Below are 16,798 nucleotides of genomic sequence, written 5' to 3' on the forward strand. Positions count from 1 at the left end.
TCAATTTTATAAGAATTAATAAGAAGTACATTCAGAGTAATGGAAACCCTGGTCATTGTGTAGCGAAAAAACTCCCTGAACAAAAGCAAACAGATGCTTTTGTTTGCTTTTGTTCAGGGATTCCTCCATGTTTGTTGTTGTTGTTATCATCCTGCGACGTGTCTTATGCATCAGTGTGATCAGTAAACTGTGGACCAGGAACTCAAGCACTTACAAAGGTGCCTTGTTGTCTGGAGAGCAAATTTTAAATTAAATTACATTAAATTAAAACGATTAAATGCTTAAATATTTTCACGTTTTTTGTTGTAATTAATTAATCGTACTTAACTTGTTGAAGTCCCACCACTAATTTAAATGCATTCGTTTTGTGCTGCACATTGTTTCCCACCCTTTCAGTTACACAGCAGACCTCACATACAAGTGCATTCATCTATACGCAGATATGGAGCTTTTCATTTGAATACCTTTGAATACGAAACCCACCTGTACAAAAATCTATACATGTCATCAACAACAAAGCATTTGAGACACAAACCATGGTTTGTTGACGACTCACTTTTATTGACGTACAGGATGTGCAGCTCTCTGCTTTCCAACTTTTAATGGACAAAGTTGTGGCGACCCACAAATGGTGGTGGGATAGCAGATGTTTCCCTGGTCAATAATTTGGTATTAAAGCTCTGACCTCACAACATTTGTTTGTGGAACAATTTTATTGAAGTGTAGCAATCATCACACTATGATGAGGAAAATATCTGTGGTTTTTGAACGTATGCCTCACAAATCCCGGAATTTTAACTAGCGGTTAAAAAAAAAAAAACTTCCTAAATGAGCTAAAGCAAGATCCATTAAACATATTTCACTTGCTGTGTGGTTTATTTTCGACCAAACTCTGAACACAATCTCATGAAGGCATGAGGGAAGAAGGTCTGAACTTCCTGACCAACAGAAGATGTTAAGTCATTTGTTCACAGGTGAGAAGGTGCCATGGCCCTTGTGGTAAACAGTTCCAGTAGAAATGTGATTACTACAAGACTCAAAAAGAAACATGACAGTACTCAGTAAAAACACTGAAATGCTACAGACATCTTTGCTCTGCGTCCAGCTGCACGTTCTGATTCCTCTGATGGACTTCAGTCACCAGCTCATGAGCTCTCGGATTCGTCCCCAGAGACGAGTGATCCACAGATTCACACCCAGTTCTGTCAAGTACTGAAGCTCTGGCATCAACATCTTCCGACACAACTTCCGATGTGCTTTGTCGATGTTTTTCTTGAGGTTGTAGCCCAGGATGGACTTCTCTCCGATGGGCTGCCAGGGCTGCATGGATGACTCCTGAATGCTGTCCGCCTCCACGGCGTGACCCCCCTCAATGCAGATGGCTGCCATTTCTGAGTTTCTGCGCTTCAGCGTGGCCACATCTTGAGCCATTCGCTCTGTTCCGTACGCTTCCACCTTCTTCCAGAATGTCTGGTTGAAATGTTGGTATAGTTTCCAGTCCACAGCATTCCACTCGAGAGCTTTGGCTCTCAGTTCGGGGGTCAGTTTGGAGACCATTGACCCCTTCCGAGCGTTCAGCTTAAAGAAGAGAAGGTCATCCATCTCCCAACAGAGGGTATCTTTGAGGAGGATGAGAGATTCCTCGAAGTGCTCCACCATCATCACCAGCTGAAAGCGCTCAGTGATTGCTTTAATCCCCTCGTCGACGAGCGGATCTCCAGGCTCCAGAGTGTTGTCGTGTCCAAAGTCGAAGAACAGCAAATTCTTGAGGTAGAATGAGTTAAAGCCCTCTGCATCAAAGTAGTCATGGGGATGCTGGAGAAACTCAGTCAGCTTGTCTTCTCCAGGGATCTTCCAGGTCAGAGGTGCCACGGCACTGAAGTAGTGAAAAGACGACTCGAACAGATCTGCCGGGTGCCTCAGGATGCTGATGTAGGACGTATCCAGAGGCAGCAGCTTCCTCACCTCCGGCGCGTTGAAGCGCATGTGATTGCAGATGATGTTGAAACACATTCCAGGTTTGTACTCCTTCACAGAGGAGCGCTGGAACGGAGATGGGTAGTAGAAGTCGTTTCTGCTGTCGGGAAAGGCAAATTTCAGCCGGTGTTTCTCTCCAAAACGGAAAAGGATGTTGAGGAAGGTGCTGCTGGCCGTCTTGTGGGTCTTCAAGAACATGATGTCCACTTTTGGAGTGCAGGTCCGCACGGCATCTTTCCGCGAGCCGTTTGACGTCTGCTTCGTGAGGGGAGATGGACTGTGGGCACAGGAGTAGGGCACCGGGATTCTGTAAGGGGGTCAAGCAAACCATTCAGTTTATCATTGTTAAATAAATATTTAAGTTAATATTAAAGTGATGCACCATTAGAAATCAGTCACAGAAATCTATTTTATATTATGAGCTGTATTGTGAGGTAGCATTAGCATTCCGTAGCTCTATTGTTATGATTATTATTATTATTATTATCACTACTACTATTACTAGTAGTAGCTGTCTTGGTTCTAGTTGTGTGTAATGCAAAATTCGAGAGGTTTGCCATTGTTACTTCAACAACCTTTAAAAGAGTAGAATTGTACTGACTGAATGCTGGATAATTAACCGTAAAATACTGAATATCAAACTTAAATGTTTGTGCATAATAGCATTTTGCAAACTTTGTAAAAAATGATGAATCTCTGAGTTGAGTGGCTCATGAGGAAAACAATATGGTTCCTTAAAAGACCAAATGAAGATCGACATGATGAAAGGGATGGAACTTGATATTAGCAATATTAGCCATAAACAAGATCAAATGTAACCATATGAACTGACTTGGACTGTCATTGCAACCGTGAGAAGTGGAGTAATACTATTAGAGGAAATGTTCAGTTTTATATTTGTTCCGTTTAAATACTACACAGATCAGCTTTCACATGAACACAACACGACTATGCAAAAAGGCCTCAAGTTTTCCCTTTACTGGCACTGCTTATGGAAATAAAGTGGTGGAGGCTGTGTGTTATCTTAGTGTCCGATAAACCAGATAAACATGGCCACTTGAACTACACATCAAAACAATATGAAAAATTCTCCAGTACCGGCAACAAACAAGCCCTCTTCTCTGTTGTGTCAATATATAAGTGCTTGAGAGGCAGGTGGTCTAAAGCCGAGTGCTGATTTAGGTATGGTTAACCTCCACTGATCATGGAACTCGAATGAGACGTGTGAAGAGTCTTACTCTGGTGTGTTGTAGTTGCCCTGAGGACTGGAGAGGCAGTAGAACAGGATCATGCAGCTGGTGAGGAGAAGCCCCACACCCAGGCTGCGGCACTTGGTCCTCCACGGCCAGACCGGTTTGGCTGCCATGGTCCGACAGTCAAGGGATTCCTGTGGGAAACAATGGATGGTTCAACAAAAAATATCAAGTAAATAATGACTTAAATAGATACAGTTGGGAGGAATTACACAAATTACACAAATTTCTATGGCAACATTATTACCCAAGGAAGAGTTGCTTGAAAGTCTATAATGCATTTTGAGTAAAAATGAATGAAAATTGATTTGACTAACATACAACTGTACATTTATTATGCATTAAAAGTAAAATAATACATGTTGGATGGAAATTAGCAAAAGAAACACAATTCTAAAATACTTTAGCAGGTAACAGGTCTGAATATAAATAAAAAAAACATGAAATGAAAAGTATTCAGAGACAAAACTCGCCAAAAAGGATCAGGAAATGAATCAATAGCACAACCAAACAGAAATAAGAGTTTTGCTAAAATATACCAGACCATATTTAAGTTTTATTCTATTCCAAATAACACTAATCTAAAAATAATCTTGACCCAGTGGCTTGATGATGACCAAGTATCCTTAAAAAATAAATTAAAAATGCCTTTCTGGCACATACAGTAAGCTGAAAATGGTCCTCTCTCACTGTCAAAGAATTCCTCGCTCCAGACTCACTATATCATTGCTTTCAGCTCCGACAATTGAACAGACAGAAAAAACAACAAGATGTCCTTAGTAATTACATCTGTATTCATAATATTACTCGTAATATTACTACTTCAGTGGTGCACCCGAACATCCGTAACAATTCAATAAATCTACTAAGCTACTAGCTTCTAATAAGCGACACTTTAACTGAAGAATCCGACAGGTGATCCAACACAAACTTCTTCTCCAGTGTAATAAATATTTCAGACCTCAAACAAAGTGATCCATTTCTCTTCCTGGTAAAACGAGCCAACAGTGACTCAGTCTCATTAACAAGACACTGAGAAACACAGTGTCTTATTTCCAAAGGTGGGATGTTAAGTCACCTTTTTCTGGCAAAACGGGTCCCTATTTAAACTATTTTTAACTTCAATTCCAACTTCAACTTCTGGATTCCAACATTCAACTCTAGAAGTGCTGTAGTACATTTTGGGACTCTGATGCAGCCTCCAAATCCCCAAAACAATTTTGGCACATTATAAGGTGTAAAACTCGAAGCATATTATGTTTGATCCTCTGACATATTCTGATTCATTGGACAGCAGTTTTAAGAAGTATCAGAGTTCACATCACTCGGCATGTGCTGAATTACCTGGTCGTCTTTCAGTTACACATGAATTCTCAGCCACAGAAAACACTTTGGGTTAGTCAGTCACTGGCACAGACATGAAAAACAAATCTCTCAATGACTGTAATAATATCACTTATTTTTAACCTTATTTAAAAGCCCTGGACAATAGCTTACTCTAGCAGTTTGAGCCCAGTAAAAGTGTTCACTTTAATCTTTTCAAGTAGCACTTGCTGTTTACCTTCATAATGTGGTCCAAAAAGGAGAGAAGGTTGGTTCTGGTTCGGCTGCATAGCCCACTTCTGTCTCCTCCAGGTGTAGCCAATGACAGAGGACCAGGATGATCCTGGGCTGCTGTGAGATCAAGTCACAGTCACCGGATCAACGCATGATCAGGTGTCTGCTCCTCCGGTTTCTCTGCTTTCACCACTGCAGTCTCAGCCCACCTCCACCTGCAGCTCCAGAACTGATCGTGCTGATTAAAGCACCGCTGGGAGGCTGGAGCGGCACCAGTGACAGCAGAGACCCTGTCAGGGGACCAGGAGTGTGAAGAGGAGGGACAGCAGGAAGAGAAAGGGAGGGTGGAGAGCATAGTCCCTCTATTCTGTGCCCGCACACAGAGAGCTATTGACTGCCGAGCGTGGAGTCGCGCTGCAAGCTGACGGGAGGGAGGAAGACAGCAGCAGAGGAACAAAAGCAGAAAGCCAGATACAAAGAGTGGACTTGTACAACTTGATCAGGACTGCTCCGTCTCTGTAGCTCAAAAATGCTTCAACAAAACTGCTCCGCTCAGACCAGCTACTGATTTTTGGTTCAAGCAATTCTGTCATGTCAGGTCTGCAAAAGTGTCCACACAGTACATCTACAGTGAAAACATTCCTGCATCAACACTGACTTAAGACTGGTGCCGGAGTTGGGTTTCCTCTTTCATGACTCCTGATTTCTTTGTACAACAACGAGGGTTCTGGTTTCTCATCGTTCTCTCAGCAGACGTTTCTGAAGGCTGCAACACAACCTCTTTGGGGAGGAGTTGTGAAGAGCTCACTTTGGAGAGAAGGGCACATTTTAGAGATGGTGAAATGGACTTCATCCTCAGCATGCAGTGATAAACTACTTAGCTTGACATCCAGCAAGGACTGAAATAACCTTTCGTATGGCCCTCGTGAGGTCAGAGCAGAGGCATTTTTTGATGTCTTCCTTTCCTTTATGAATTACATTCTTTTACTGAGTAGTTTTAGTCCCCCAGAATACATACAGTTTTAAAAACTATATATACTGAAAATCACTAAAAATAATATATAATTATACAACCTGTTTTAAGCATACGCCATAATTACAATATTGCCCAGCATTTAAGTAGAAAAAAAAAGTACTAACAAAAAAAGTTTCATTTAAGACATTTTGTCTTCTGTCCTTAGGTTTGATAGCCCCAAATATTAGTAACAGGAAAGCCCCCCCAACGCCATTATAAATGCTGTATCTTCATTAAATCCCTTTAAACTGTGAGTACAATCACAACAGATCTGCCCTCACTTGTTTAGCTTAAACCGACACTGCAGCTTCTGTCGAGACGTGCACACCCACGGCCCGCAGGCTATCGCAGTGCCAGTTTAAATCGTGCACTGTGTGGGCGTGAGTGGAACGCAGATCTGGGTAAGAAAGGAGGAACTAAATGAATGATGAATTGAGGCGTGAGTGGGAAAGACCCGCGTATGTGCTTTCGTCATCCGCACCCTTGATCCAGAGTGGACGCGTGCTGAGCCTTGCGGGTGACCCCGGCCTCTGCACACATGAGAACTCTTGCCTCAGCCTCTTCATGAAAAATGTTCTTGTGTTGTACTAGGAAAAAAAACGAACAGTGAACATAAAACAAATGTATTTACACTTTGTTTTTATTAGTAAAATGCTTATTTATGATTCAAAACATCCTAACAAGTATTGAAGGAAACAAGAGACACTTAACAATTACACTCCTGGTCACAGCATAGATATAAGTCATACAGATGTTGCGCTGTCATGACTCCACAGAACTTGTCTGGAGTTTCTCAGTCCAACCAATCACGCAACTGCTCCATAAATAGAAGAGTCTGTCCAGAAAGAACACGGTGGGTTTGACTATTTTTTGGACTTTTTCTTGGCCTTCTCAGCATCATCAAAAGCTTTCCTTTTTGCAGCCAACTTGTTTGCCTGTAAGCAGAGTAAGTGACACAGGTCAGTTTGAGGTCAATCCAGCAGAAATAGTTCTGATCTCAGACAAGACTACACAAAGATAAAACAAGGGAGTTTATGTAAAAAAAGAAGAGAAAATCTATCCACACATGGGCCTCTACAAACATTCCTATCTGTCTCAGTCAATAATAAAACGGCACATACCTCTCTGACTTTTCTTTTCTTCCCAAACATTATCTTATCGTAAAGGTATTTCTCCTTTTTCTTCATCATCATAATGGCCAGGCGCTTTTCCTCAGCCTTCTCCTCCTGCTCCAGGCGTGCTGGATTATCCACCTTCATTTTTCCGGGCGTCACTTTGACCTGAAGTGACTGAAATCAAACCACAGATTCAACAAATGTTCGGCTGTCACATGGTAGTGTGAACAGAGGGAGCGCAGTCACTTACTTTGCCCCGCGATCTTTGCTCCTCCATCTGTTTGAGATTTTTCTCGTCATCCTGGTCCTCTTCATCCTCCTCCTCATCTTCTTCCTCAGCGTCGTCATCATCATCCTCCTCGACATCCTCACCCTCATCTTCCTCTTCTTCATCTTCTTCTGCTTCTTGTACTAATAAGAAACAAGGTAAGACTCTCGACAAACCTCAGGATTTTACTTCCACAATTACAGTATATACAACCTGGGCCTCGAATGGAGATGCGATTCAGAATTATTTTATCACCAAGTTTTGAATTACACTTCATTCAACTAGTCTTCTTGACTGCACTAAACACTCCACATGAGGCCATGCGGCACTGGGTCCTAGTGCACATGCGCTGGAGGCTACAGTTAAACAAAGTGCTAACAGGACCATCAATATGGGGTTGAACTGTGAATGCAACAATGACATGTTAAATGAAACTACTGAGCTGAATATTCACTGCACAGAAACGTATTTAAGCTATACTTATACTAATACATGAATGGCTGAGAGCGGACAAACGTATGAATTCTTCCATTAAACACACAGCGTGCCGAGTGCTATTGCCTTCTAGCATAATCAGCTTCAAACCTACCAGGCTTCTCTCCACGCTGAAGGGCCATGATCTTGAGTTTCTCTGGCGGTATGTAGTCTCCCTCTTTCTCCTCGACGAAGGGGGAGAGGTGAGGGGGCAGAGTGACTCCGATAAAGTAGTCCTCAACTGGCAAGAGTATTTTGGCATTGATGCAGTCGTAGACCCACTGGGGCTGGACGTAGTACCTAGAATGAAGAAAACAGATGACGACTGCAGGCCAATTATAGGACGGGACAAGGCTCATGTCAAACTTCAGTTGGGATTGTGAAGTGGTTGATTATAAACAAAAAGTGTCACCATTTCTTCACCTGTTAATGTACTGTTTGTCGACGCTTGGCCTGTCTACGATTTGATGAGTGATGCTCTCATCTGTCGCCTCATACGTGCTGCCGATGCAAACAGACTTGTCCCAGGACACAAGACCCCCGAAGCACCTGGAAACGTTGACACATTAGACAACATCAGCACTATTCACTGCCATGTGGGACTAAGGCCCAAAACATGGTGTCATTCACTAACCTGATGACAAAGGCCAGCGACTCTCTCGGAACCTCTCTGTTCAGGAAGAATTTCAGACCTTCAAAGAGTTTTTTCTGAGCTTCCTGCAATTTCTGTTCCTTTTCTCTTTCTTGCAGCTTTTCCAGGTCCTCCTGAGAGGCCAAACAATGGTCATTAGCAATGCTCTTGGATTCATTTTTCATTAAATGAAGATGAACTGGCCTCTTTTATTCTGGAGCTATAGGTTTTTGGAACACTTGCATGAAAGCATGAAATCGTTTCCAACTGTTGGGGGGTTGTTTTCTTACCCCATCGGCAGGAAACTGGTCCACTTCAGCCTCATCCTCACCCACAGGTGACACAACCCGAGAGAGACTGGAACTGAGGGCTGATAGTTTCTAAAGACAGAAATAACTTATCATTTTCAGTGAACATCCAACATCGAAACAATGAACAGTCATTGCCTCTGCTTAGTAACACATTTTGGTGTTTAAACTATACCCAAAGGCAGCAGCCTTCCTCACCTCCAAGTAGCTTTCTGAATTCATGGCATAGTCCTCCTCATCCTCTGGCTTCAGGTTCAGGTCAGCTGTGCAGTCCAGCTGGAAAGGTGAAATGATTTGAATGATGTTATTTGCATACTAATCGTTTTATTGCTGCACAGTTTAAACATACCTTTGGTGGGTAAACCAGGTTGAGGGAATGGTAGAGTCTGAAATTGACAAAGCCCAACAAAGTGGTATAGAACTCGGTGAAGGTTGCCATCACTCTGTAGTCAACATCAGTGGGGTGCTAAGAGAACAACAGGTATAACATCAATGACTGGCAGTGAAATACCAAGCTATTCAAACAATGAATAAACATTTACTTTTGGGTAAAGACATTAGAATTATATAAAAACAGATAATTAAATACTACTGAAAAATAATAAATAATATTGATGTAGTGAACATTATAAAACAGAACATATTGGAAGTGTTGTGGTCCTTTTAAGTAAAAGGAAAAAAAAATCTATATTTATTCTTTTATGATCATGCAAATGTTGACACAGCAGCCACATCACTTCATTTACTATTACAAACAGTTCTTCTAACATAAAAATTATACTGCAGATTTATCACTTTGTACTCACATCATGGGCAAACTGATACGGCACCAACCATGTAATGACCTGCCCCATCACTTCAGCCTGATAATATATCCCCTTGATTGAGATGAACACCTGTCGGGAAGATGGGGAGCAATAAAGGCATTTCAGCATGGAGACAGTGGATCATCATTTTAGCATCACTATAATAGAGATTTGTAAATAATGTGTCCAGGGAGAATCATCACTCTCTCTTCTATCATTTCATATGATATAACTTTCAAGTACATGAGAGAACATCATATTTTAACAACAATAATGCACTTAAAGAGCTAATATTCTAACAGACTGTGAAAGACGACGGTATAAACTGCAGTCCATTGAGCCATTCCATTACACAACATTCATAACAGAACCTTTCTGAGCGCACGAGAAGCAACCACGTAGTTCATCCACTCCACAGTTAGACGTCGGCACAGCTGAATGGTCTGCACGTGACATTTTCCTGTTCGTGCAAATGTGGAGAACAGGAAGCACATGCAGAGAGGGTCTTCAATGTCACGCAGCGCATCAATAAAGGAAGGGTATCTGTCAAATGAATACACAATAGATGCATGACATCTCGTAGCCCAGTTTATTATCGCTGAATAAATTATGTCTTGTTGCACACTAGCCTCTTTATATTAGAAATCTCACCTTTCTTTGACAATGTGGTCCAACTTGTAGGTTGGTTTGTTCGCTCTGAGTCTCTCCACTGCAGAATACTCTGTCTTTCCATATGCTCTTTTGAGTTTACGTACAAATATCTGTTTGAACAGGGCAAAGTGTTCCACATTAGACACAGACAAAATCGACAGCAATTCTGCCAATAACAGCAAAATATGCAATGGTGCATTCAGTAGTGATGCGATAGTGAACATTAAACACTTCAAATAGTTGACTATAATGTTGTAGCGTCTCAACGGCTGACCAAGTCACCAGGCTAAATTAAGTGACAGCAGTAACATCTTTAAAGATGAAAAAAGTACCTTGTATTCCCTGAATTTGTGAACGACTGGTTCATGAAGGAGAAAACGGATATCTTTAAGCAGATAGAAGGTCCTTGGAGCTGTAGAGCCCTTGTTAACCTTCTTTTTATGCCTGGGCTCACGGGGGTAGATTCCTTTGAGAATGCATAATCTCCTAAAAAATACAAAAAAGAAAAACTTTGAAACACACAATTTTGAGGCATAATATTTTACACTGCCAAAATCAAGCAAGACACTCACCTGTCTTAAGAATACGTAAGACACAATGTTACAAAAAAAAAGAAGCACATAACTTTAAAGACTAAAAACAAACAACAATTCAGTGACTTGTATTTATATGCGGCATATCAGCGTGGCATAGGTCAACAGAAACTGGTCTTGTTAGTTTTGGAAACAGTAGCATTTATATATGGGTAGCCTTTCTTAAAATCTTGTTACTAAATATATATTTTCTGAAGCCATCAATTTAATTTTCGTGCACCAAATTAAAATTAAATTAAATCAGGTATTGAATAAAAATTCAGCGTGATGTTTAAGCTTGTTACATTTTTACCAAGAATTGTGGTTTACACTAAGACATTCACATCACTAGCCATCAAAAAACTGTAGATTTGCAATGACATTAAATTCAACAATGTAACGTTACACCATAATGTCGTGGAGGATGTTAACAGTGACTGTAGCATGTGTTACCTGAAGTCAGGAAGACTCAATCGTAGCTTCTTACGAGCTTTGTTTCTTGTTATGTAGTTGGTGGAAGATCCACTCTCGTACTGGAAAATCGAAGACAATTATTTTTTAGAAACAAGAAACAAACAAAAGATGAATTTGCTTTATCTGTGGGCTATTCAGCAACTTAGTTGACAAGTTAGCAAAACACAGTTAGCTCCACAGGCTAGTCAATATCATTGTAGCATACATATCAAGCCTGACATGACTCGACAGAGACGCTTACCTTTTTCTTTTGTACACCACCCATCTATTCTAAGTTTGATGTACGATGCCGAAATGCTTTCTGTTAATATTCCAGATATTGCTAAGGCGCTAGTTTACTTGCAACATGCACCCAACGCACGTGTCAATTGGCATGCGCGGTGAAGACGAGAGAGGTTCCAAGGACCCCAGGTTCGCGCCGCGTTATTGCCTGTCTGAAATTATGTAAAACATTTAAGTTTAGTTTGAGAGACAAACACAAAGAGGAAAATTCGTTTGTATATAATAATAGTATATATATTAAAGTGCACAATTGCATCATAATTAGTATATAATGCACCGATAAGCATCAAGTATACATGTAATATACATTTTAGACATACAAATGTGTTTGTATTCTTGGATCAGATTATTAAATTTGCAGATTGGAAAATCACTCACTGGGCAAAAGCAAACAAAAGCACCACTGCACGCCAACCACACCCCCTCCACATCTACAGTAGGCTGCAGCCAGTGATGCTCCAGAGAAGCAAAACGAGAGCTGACAAAGAAGGGGAGTGAACATTGGAGCATTGAGAACAAGTTTAATATACAAGGGGGAAAAACAACTACAACAATATAGAACAAATGCCCTGCATCCCTGCGTAGCTATTTTTTTCCAGATTTGATTTAATTCATCATGGGACTCCGCGACTTTCTTAAAGAATATTTCCTTGGTTTCTGGGACTATGAGACACCGAAAGTAATGGTGGTCAAGAACCGAACTCTTGGAATCATATACAGAGCAGTTCAGTTTCTTGTCATCACATATTTTATCTGGTAAGTTCCATATTTAGTCATCGTTATAGTTTTTTTTTGACAAATGTTTTCTGATTTGCTAATGCCAAAATTGTCGTCAAAACAAATAGAAAAAGGTAATTACGAATATATTTCTTTAAAATTGTCATTTAACAAGCAGCAAATCAGCCTATTGATATATTTTTTTCGCTTAATTGAATTGATCAAGTGCGTCATCTTATCTTCAGCCATACGCAGCAGCAGTTACATGATATCTGTGAATTACATCACAAGAGGCAAATCTAATCGCTGTTATTTTATTTTATTTTGTTGATTATTATTATATTATATTCTGAAACACTTTCCTAGTTGGTGGGATCCCCACTGACCATGGCAATAATTCTGATTCTGATTCTGTCCCTCTATCCTGAAGGTATGTGTTTATAAGTCAGAAGGCATATCAAGAAAACGAAACCCGCCTTGTCAGCTCAATTTACACTCGTATGAAAGGCACAGCCGCTCTCGGGGACAAGGTTTTGGACACTGTGGAGTATGCCCAACCCCCAGAGGTCAGCTTTATCTGAAATGTACAATTGCGCCCGTCGTCCATCCACAAAACCCAAACCTGTCATGCTTCTTCCTCTGTCAGGGTGGTGATGTCATAAGTACTATCCTGAGACGAGAAGTCACATACGACCAGAGACAAGGAACCTGTGCGGAGGTGAAATATCTTCTCACTAGCTTCGACTCATGCTTCTCCTCACCTCTAACCTCTGAATTGTCATCAGCATTTCAATGTACCAAAAGCCAACTGTACGAGAGATTCCGACTGCGTGGAAGGAGAGCTTAACTTTGATGGCCATGGTAATGTTTTGATCTCCTCAGAGAAGCTGGAACAGCCGGTTTGTGTTTGATGTTTTCTCTGACGCAGGCAAGAGGACCGGAAAATGTGTCCCATACTACAACCATTCCTTCAAAACCTGTGAGGTCCAATCCTGGTGTCCCATTGAGGAGCATGCTGTCCAGCGGTAAGAGAGGCGAGAGCAAAATTACTATCAATCTCTTTCTTCTGTTATCGAGTCTAGCAACTCAGTTTGACCAGTCGTGAACGAAGACTCACACAACAAAACATTCACTGAACTTAATGATGAGTTGCTTTCTATGAGACTGGATTTGTGTCACGTGTCAAAACCCTCCTGCTCAGACTCACATTGTACTTTAATTTCCTGTTTATCTTTTGCTTTGATCCTCTTCTTAACCATTCACAGAGAGCCTCCCTTACTGGAGGCCATCAATTTCACAGTGTTCATCAGAAACTCGATTCTCTTCCCAAAGTTTGGACTTCGGAAGTAAGGATTATAATGTATGTAATGGAGTAATGATTGGTGTTTGAATTCAAACCTGCCATTTAAAATTGCAGAGGAAATATCAAACAAGCGTCGAACAAGCGTGACATCTACAAATATCTCAGCAAGTGTCACTACGACGAGGAGAAGGAGCCCTACTGTCCCAACTTTCGTCTGGGATACATTGCTGAAAAAGCTCGAGAGAACTTCCACGAGCTCTGCAAGACTGTAAGATCACCAGTGTTACCAATGATAGAATCTTTTCAAATGTCTGTATGGTAGGAGAAGCCACATAAGTACATTGAAAAGTTTTATGTCTGAATAACTCAGGGCGCTGTGATAGGGGTATTCATTAATTGGAGGTGCAATCTGGACATGGATCCTTCACACTGCAAACCCACATACTCCTTCCGGCGCTTGGATATGCGAAAAGATGAAGCCAACTCTGGTTACTACAACAGGTGAGTCAGTGCTGCAACATCAGCTTTTTAACTTGCGAGGTTTCTCTTATCAAACATTTGCGCAGGTTTGCAAAACATTACTACAAAGATGGAGTGGAGATCCGGACCCTGATAAAGGCCGTTGGAATCCGCCTGGATATCATTGTTCATGGACATGTGAGCGAATGCTTCTCTTTAAATATTGCTGTGCTCTATGACTGCTGATGTCATCTCTGTGCAGGCTGGTAAATTCAGTCCCATCCCAACCATCATCAGCACAGTGACGGCCATGACGTCAGTGGGAATTGTGAGTTGTGCTCTATGACCCTTTATTTCAGAAGAGAGAGCTGATTCCCTCTCCTCTGCAGTGCACCATCATCTGTGACTGGATCATGCTGACCTTCATCGACAAGAATGAAGTATACAGTGAGAGAAAATTTGATGAAGTAAGTAGGAGACATCATTAATACATGATCCACTTTATTTTGGAAGATTCATGAATAATTCTGCACGGCTATTATGAACTACTTCCTTGCATGGATATAATGTGTTTTGCTGAAAAGATTCACAAATTGCTTTGAACCGCAAATGTTTTTGGACCCATTCTGTAATAAGAGACTTTCACCAGCTAATTGAGAGAAATGGTTATCATGAGATGATTGGCCGGAAAGTGCATTATGGCTCTTTAAACAATCACACAACTGAAAGGAAAATGTAATATTTCTAAAATTACTGAAGAAACCTCTACTTTTGGTATCTTTACAACTTTTAAGTAAATGCACAACAAAGCTTTAGCTGCACACTGTAACTTCTACATGTAGTTGTAGTCAGAGACGTCGACACCCAGCGCCTATGTAAATGACTTATCACAAGAGAAATGGAATGAAAAGAAATGCTACTTTTGTAATAAACATGATCTCTACTGTCTCCTAGACTAGCTCACACACACACGCACGTATACTTGTATCTATGTCCTATCACTGACATAATGCTCTCCCCAGCATCTTGCCCATAACTTAACCATCAAAAACAAACCGCCAACCAGGACTATGAACCAAACTTAAACTCAATGTTTTGACCCTCAAAACTCAATGTGGACCGGCCAAAACATCATCATAAAATCAGTGTCATGTCAAAAATAGGTGAACACAAGAATATTAATTCATGTACCTGCACACACAGACACTTCTATTTGTACTTCTAACTTATCTGTCGCCAAAGTTTAACCAAAGTTAAACCTAATTACAATTGCCTAGTTACTTTTGAAGTTTTAATCCTCAAATTGAGGCTTTGTTGGGACCAGCAAAAATGTCCCCACAAAAAAAATGCAATTCGGTTTGTTTCAAATGATTGGTCGGAACAAGTATGTATAGCTAAGCCAGACACGCACACTCACACACAATTTTAAAAATCTAAAAATGTAATGTTGGAGTTTTGACTCTTGTGGACACTTTATTTTCCAGCTCAAATCCATAAAGTGTAAATGTTGAACAAAAAGCCCTGGGTATTTTCTATTGGCAGGTTATCCAGGAACCTACGGAGTCGCAGCCTGCTCAACTCAGCCACATCACCAGCTACGGCTCCAACCTCTCCGACCTGTCGGAAGGCGTGCCTTTGTGACGTCAGCAGTGGCGTCACGGGAGGACAGTGACTGAACTAAGAAGAGCAACTTCTCAGGAGTATGTAGCAGCCTAAACGCCATCGCTTCACTTCACTTCTATAGTGGAAAACTAACAAGCTGCCATGAATCATGTCAGACATTAAGCTCCCCACTGACAGCCCCAAACATTTAAGCTTAAGTGTGTCAGGCATAATGAGGAGACAGGAGGAAACGGCCTGGAGATTCATGAGAGGAGTAATCTAATAACTGCAGCACTTCCCATAAGATGGTTCCTTTAACAAGATTGTGTGGAAGTGTGAATCCATCTGGAGAGTAGTAGCGAACGCAATGGACTGATATGCCAGGACCGATGGAGGAGAACAGGGGAAGAGACAAAAACATGGACAAGTCAAAGGATTGACTGGTGATGCTGCACAGAAGAAGTGTTGAAATGAAGAGCATTTGTGCGCTGCCAGTGTGTTGGCATGCTCTGCTGAGAAGAGCTGCTCTGACAGCGCCGAAGCGCAGATGTGATTAGTTGTCGGGTGGACACCCATCCACCAGCAATGTGAGTCATCTGAGGGAAAATGAGGTTAAAGTGATGGAGGTCGAATCTTCGCACCATGATGGTGGTTTCTCACATTCTTTTCTTGCATGGAGCATTTTGTACTATTAAAAATACATCAGAATCAGGTGTGATTCAGAAAAGAACCCCATTGTCTTAGGGGTGGCCAACGCAAACAGCAGTGTCTAACAGGATGAACGTTCCAGGATCTCAACATATTCCTTTGGTTCTCAAAATGTGAATTGTTACAACTGTTGCAGTGCATTATGGAACTTGTATGAGAGTGACAGAAGTGCTTTTTATGAATTCTGTAGCAAATGAAGTTGTGGGCCATTTATTAAATCAGATGTTGTGTAGCGTCGCTGACCGAGCAAATGAGCCGTCTCCCCTTTATTGTCGATCAAGAACAGAAGTATAAATAGAATATCTTATACTGTAGAAGGATAATCTGTATCAACCTTGTGCCCTGCTCTACTAGACGCAAAATAACTATGAAGAGCCGTTGCCTTATTTTTCATTTTTAGTGTAAACCGTAGAACTGTTCCCGGGAATTGAACCCTCTCAAAGTACCGTCAATAATAAACATTTCATAGTCGGAGGGTTAATAAAATTAATATAAATTATAAATATATAATAAATAAAATATGAATACATTAGTTTAAAATAAGATTAATAGAATACATTTATTGACACAAATGACATAAAAAACATTATTTTAACAGCAAAAAAGTTATTTACATTGAGCACATT

The 16,798-nt window shown here is 40.9% G+C and overlaps 3 protein-coding genes across 3 annotated transcripts; 1 reads left to right on the forward strand and 2 right to left on the reverse strand.

Annotated features, from left to right (window-relative positions):
• Positions 1 to 667: 667 nt before the first annotated feature.
• gal3st1a (galactose-3-O-sulfotransferase 1a) lies at positions 668 to 4,911 on the reverse strand. The gene is made up of 3 exons (XM_053870175.1): positions 4,792 to 4,911; positions 3,216 to 3,364; positions 668 to 2,284 (listed from the first exon to the last, which is right to left on the reverse strand). Exons 1-3 carry the CDS (start codon positions 4,795 to 4,797, stop codon positions 1,138 to 1,140), a joined length of 1,302 nt encoding a protein of 433 aa, XP_053726150.1. The 5' UTR covers positions 4,798 to 4,911; the 3' UTR covers positions 668 to 1,137.
• A 1,527-nt stretch (positions 4,912 to 6,438) lies between these two features.
• On the reverse strand, positions 6,439 to 11,510 carry pes (pescadillo). Its single transcript, XM_053870174.1, has 15 exons — positions 11,343 to 11,510; positions 11,081 to 11,160; positions 10,388 to 10,541; positions 10,056 to 10,165; positions 9,776 to 9,947; positions 9,405 to 9,494; positions 8,948 to 9,064; positions 8,797 to 8,874; positions 8,581 to 8,670; positions 8,294 to 8,424; positions 8,083 to 8,208; positions 7,775 to 7,959; positions 7,168 to 7,328; positions 6,924 to 7,091; positions 6,439 to 6,737 (listed from the first exon to the last, which is right to left on the reverse strand). Exons 1-15 carry the CDS (start codon positions 11,364 to 11,366, stop codon positions 6,666 to 6,668), a joined length of 1,758 nt encoding a protein of 585 aa, XP_053726149.1. The 5' UTR covers positions 11,367 to 11,510; the 3' UTR covers positions 6,439 to 6,665.
• Positions 11,511 to 11,883: 373 nt separating this feature from the next.
• Positions 11,884 to 16,247, forward strand: p2rx2 (purinergic receptor P2X, ligand-gated ion channel, 2). Its single transcript, XM_053870176.1, has 12 exons — positions 11,884 to 12,139; positions 12,531 to 12,666; positions 12,747 to 12,818; positions 12,886 to 12,961; positions 13,029 to 13,125; positions 13,366 to 13,446; positions 13,518 to 13,671; positions 13,774 to 13,904; positions 13,970 to 14,060; positions 14,125 to 14,190; positions 14,252 to 14,329; positions 15,405 to 16,247. Exons 1-12 carry the CDS (start codon positions 12,000 to 12,002, stop codon positions 15,501 to 15,503), a joined length of 1,221 nt encoding a protein of 406 aa, XP_053726151.1. The 5' UTR covers positions 11,884 to 11,999; the 3' UTR covers positions 15,504 to 16,247.
• Positions 16,248 to 16,798: the final 551 nt, after the last annotated feature.

The sequence above is a fragment of the Synchiropus splendidus genome, chromosome 7, assembly GCF_027744825.2.
Source record: "Synchiropus splendidus isolate RoL2022-P1 chromosome 7, RoL_Sspl_1.0, whole genome shotgun sequence".
Taxonomy (NCBI): Eukaryota; Metazoa; Chordata; class Actinopteri; order Syngnathiformes; family Callionymidae; genus Synchiropus; species Synchiropus splendidus.

What these genes read in the sequence shown, in the direction of transcription:
- gal3st1a (XM_053870175.1), bottom strand. An exon ending in GGCAACTACAACACACCAGA is followed by an intron (nt 2,285 to 3,215) that starts GTAAGACTCTTC and finishes ACCCCCTTACAG; the next exon opens with AATCCCGGTGCCCTACTCCT.
- pes (XM_053870174.1), bottom strand. Translation starts at nt 11,366, where the DNA reads ATGGGTGGTGTACAAAAGAAAAAG. An exon ending in CGTATCAGTTTGCCCATGAT is followed by an intron (nt 9,065 to 9,404) that starts GTGAGTACAAAG and finishes TTGTTCTCTTAG; the next exon opens with CACCCCACTGATGTTGACTA. An exon ending in ATTCAGAAAGCTACTTGGAG is followed by an intron (nt 8,671 to 8,796) that starts GTGAGGAAGGCT and finishes TTCTGTCTTTAG; the next exon opens with AAACTATCAGCCCTCAGTTC.
- p2rx2 (XM_053870176.1), top strand. Translation starts at nt 12,000, where the DNA reads ATGGGACTCCGCGACTTTCTTAAAGAATATTTCCTTGGTTTCTGGGAC. An exon ending in AGTATGCCCAACCCCCAGAG is followed by an intron (nt 12,667 to 12,746) that starts GTCAGCTTTATC and finishes TTCCTCTGTCAG; the next exon opens with GGTGGTGATGTCATAAGTAC. An exon ending in CCAAAGTTTGGACTTCGGAA is followed by an intron (nt 13,447 to 13,517) that starts GTAAGGATTATA and finishes TTAAAATTGCAG; the next exon opens with AGGAAATATCAAACAAGCGT.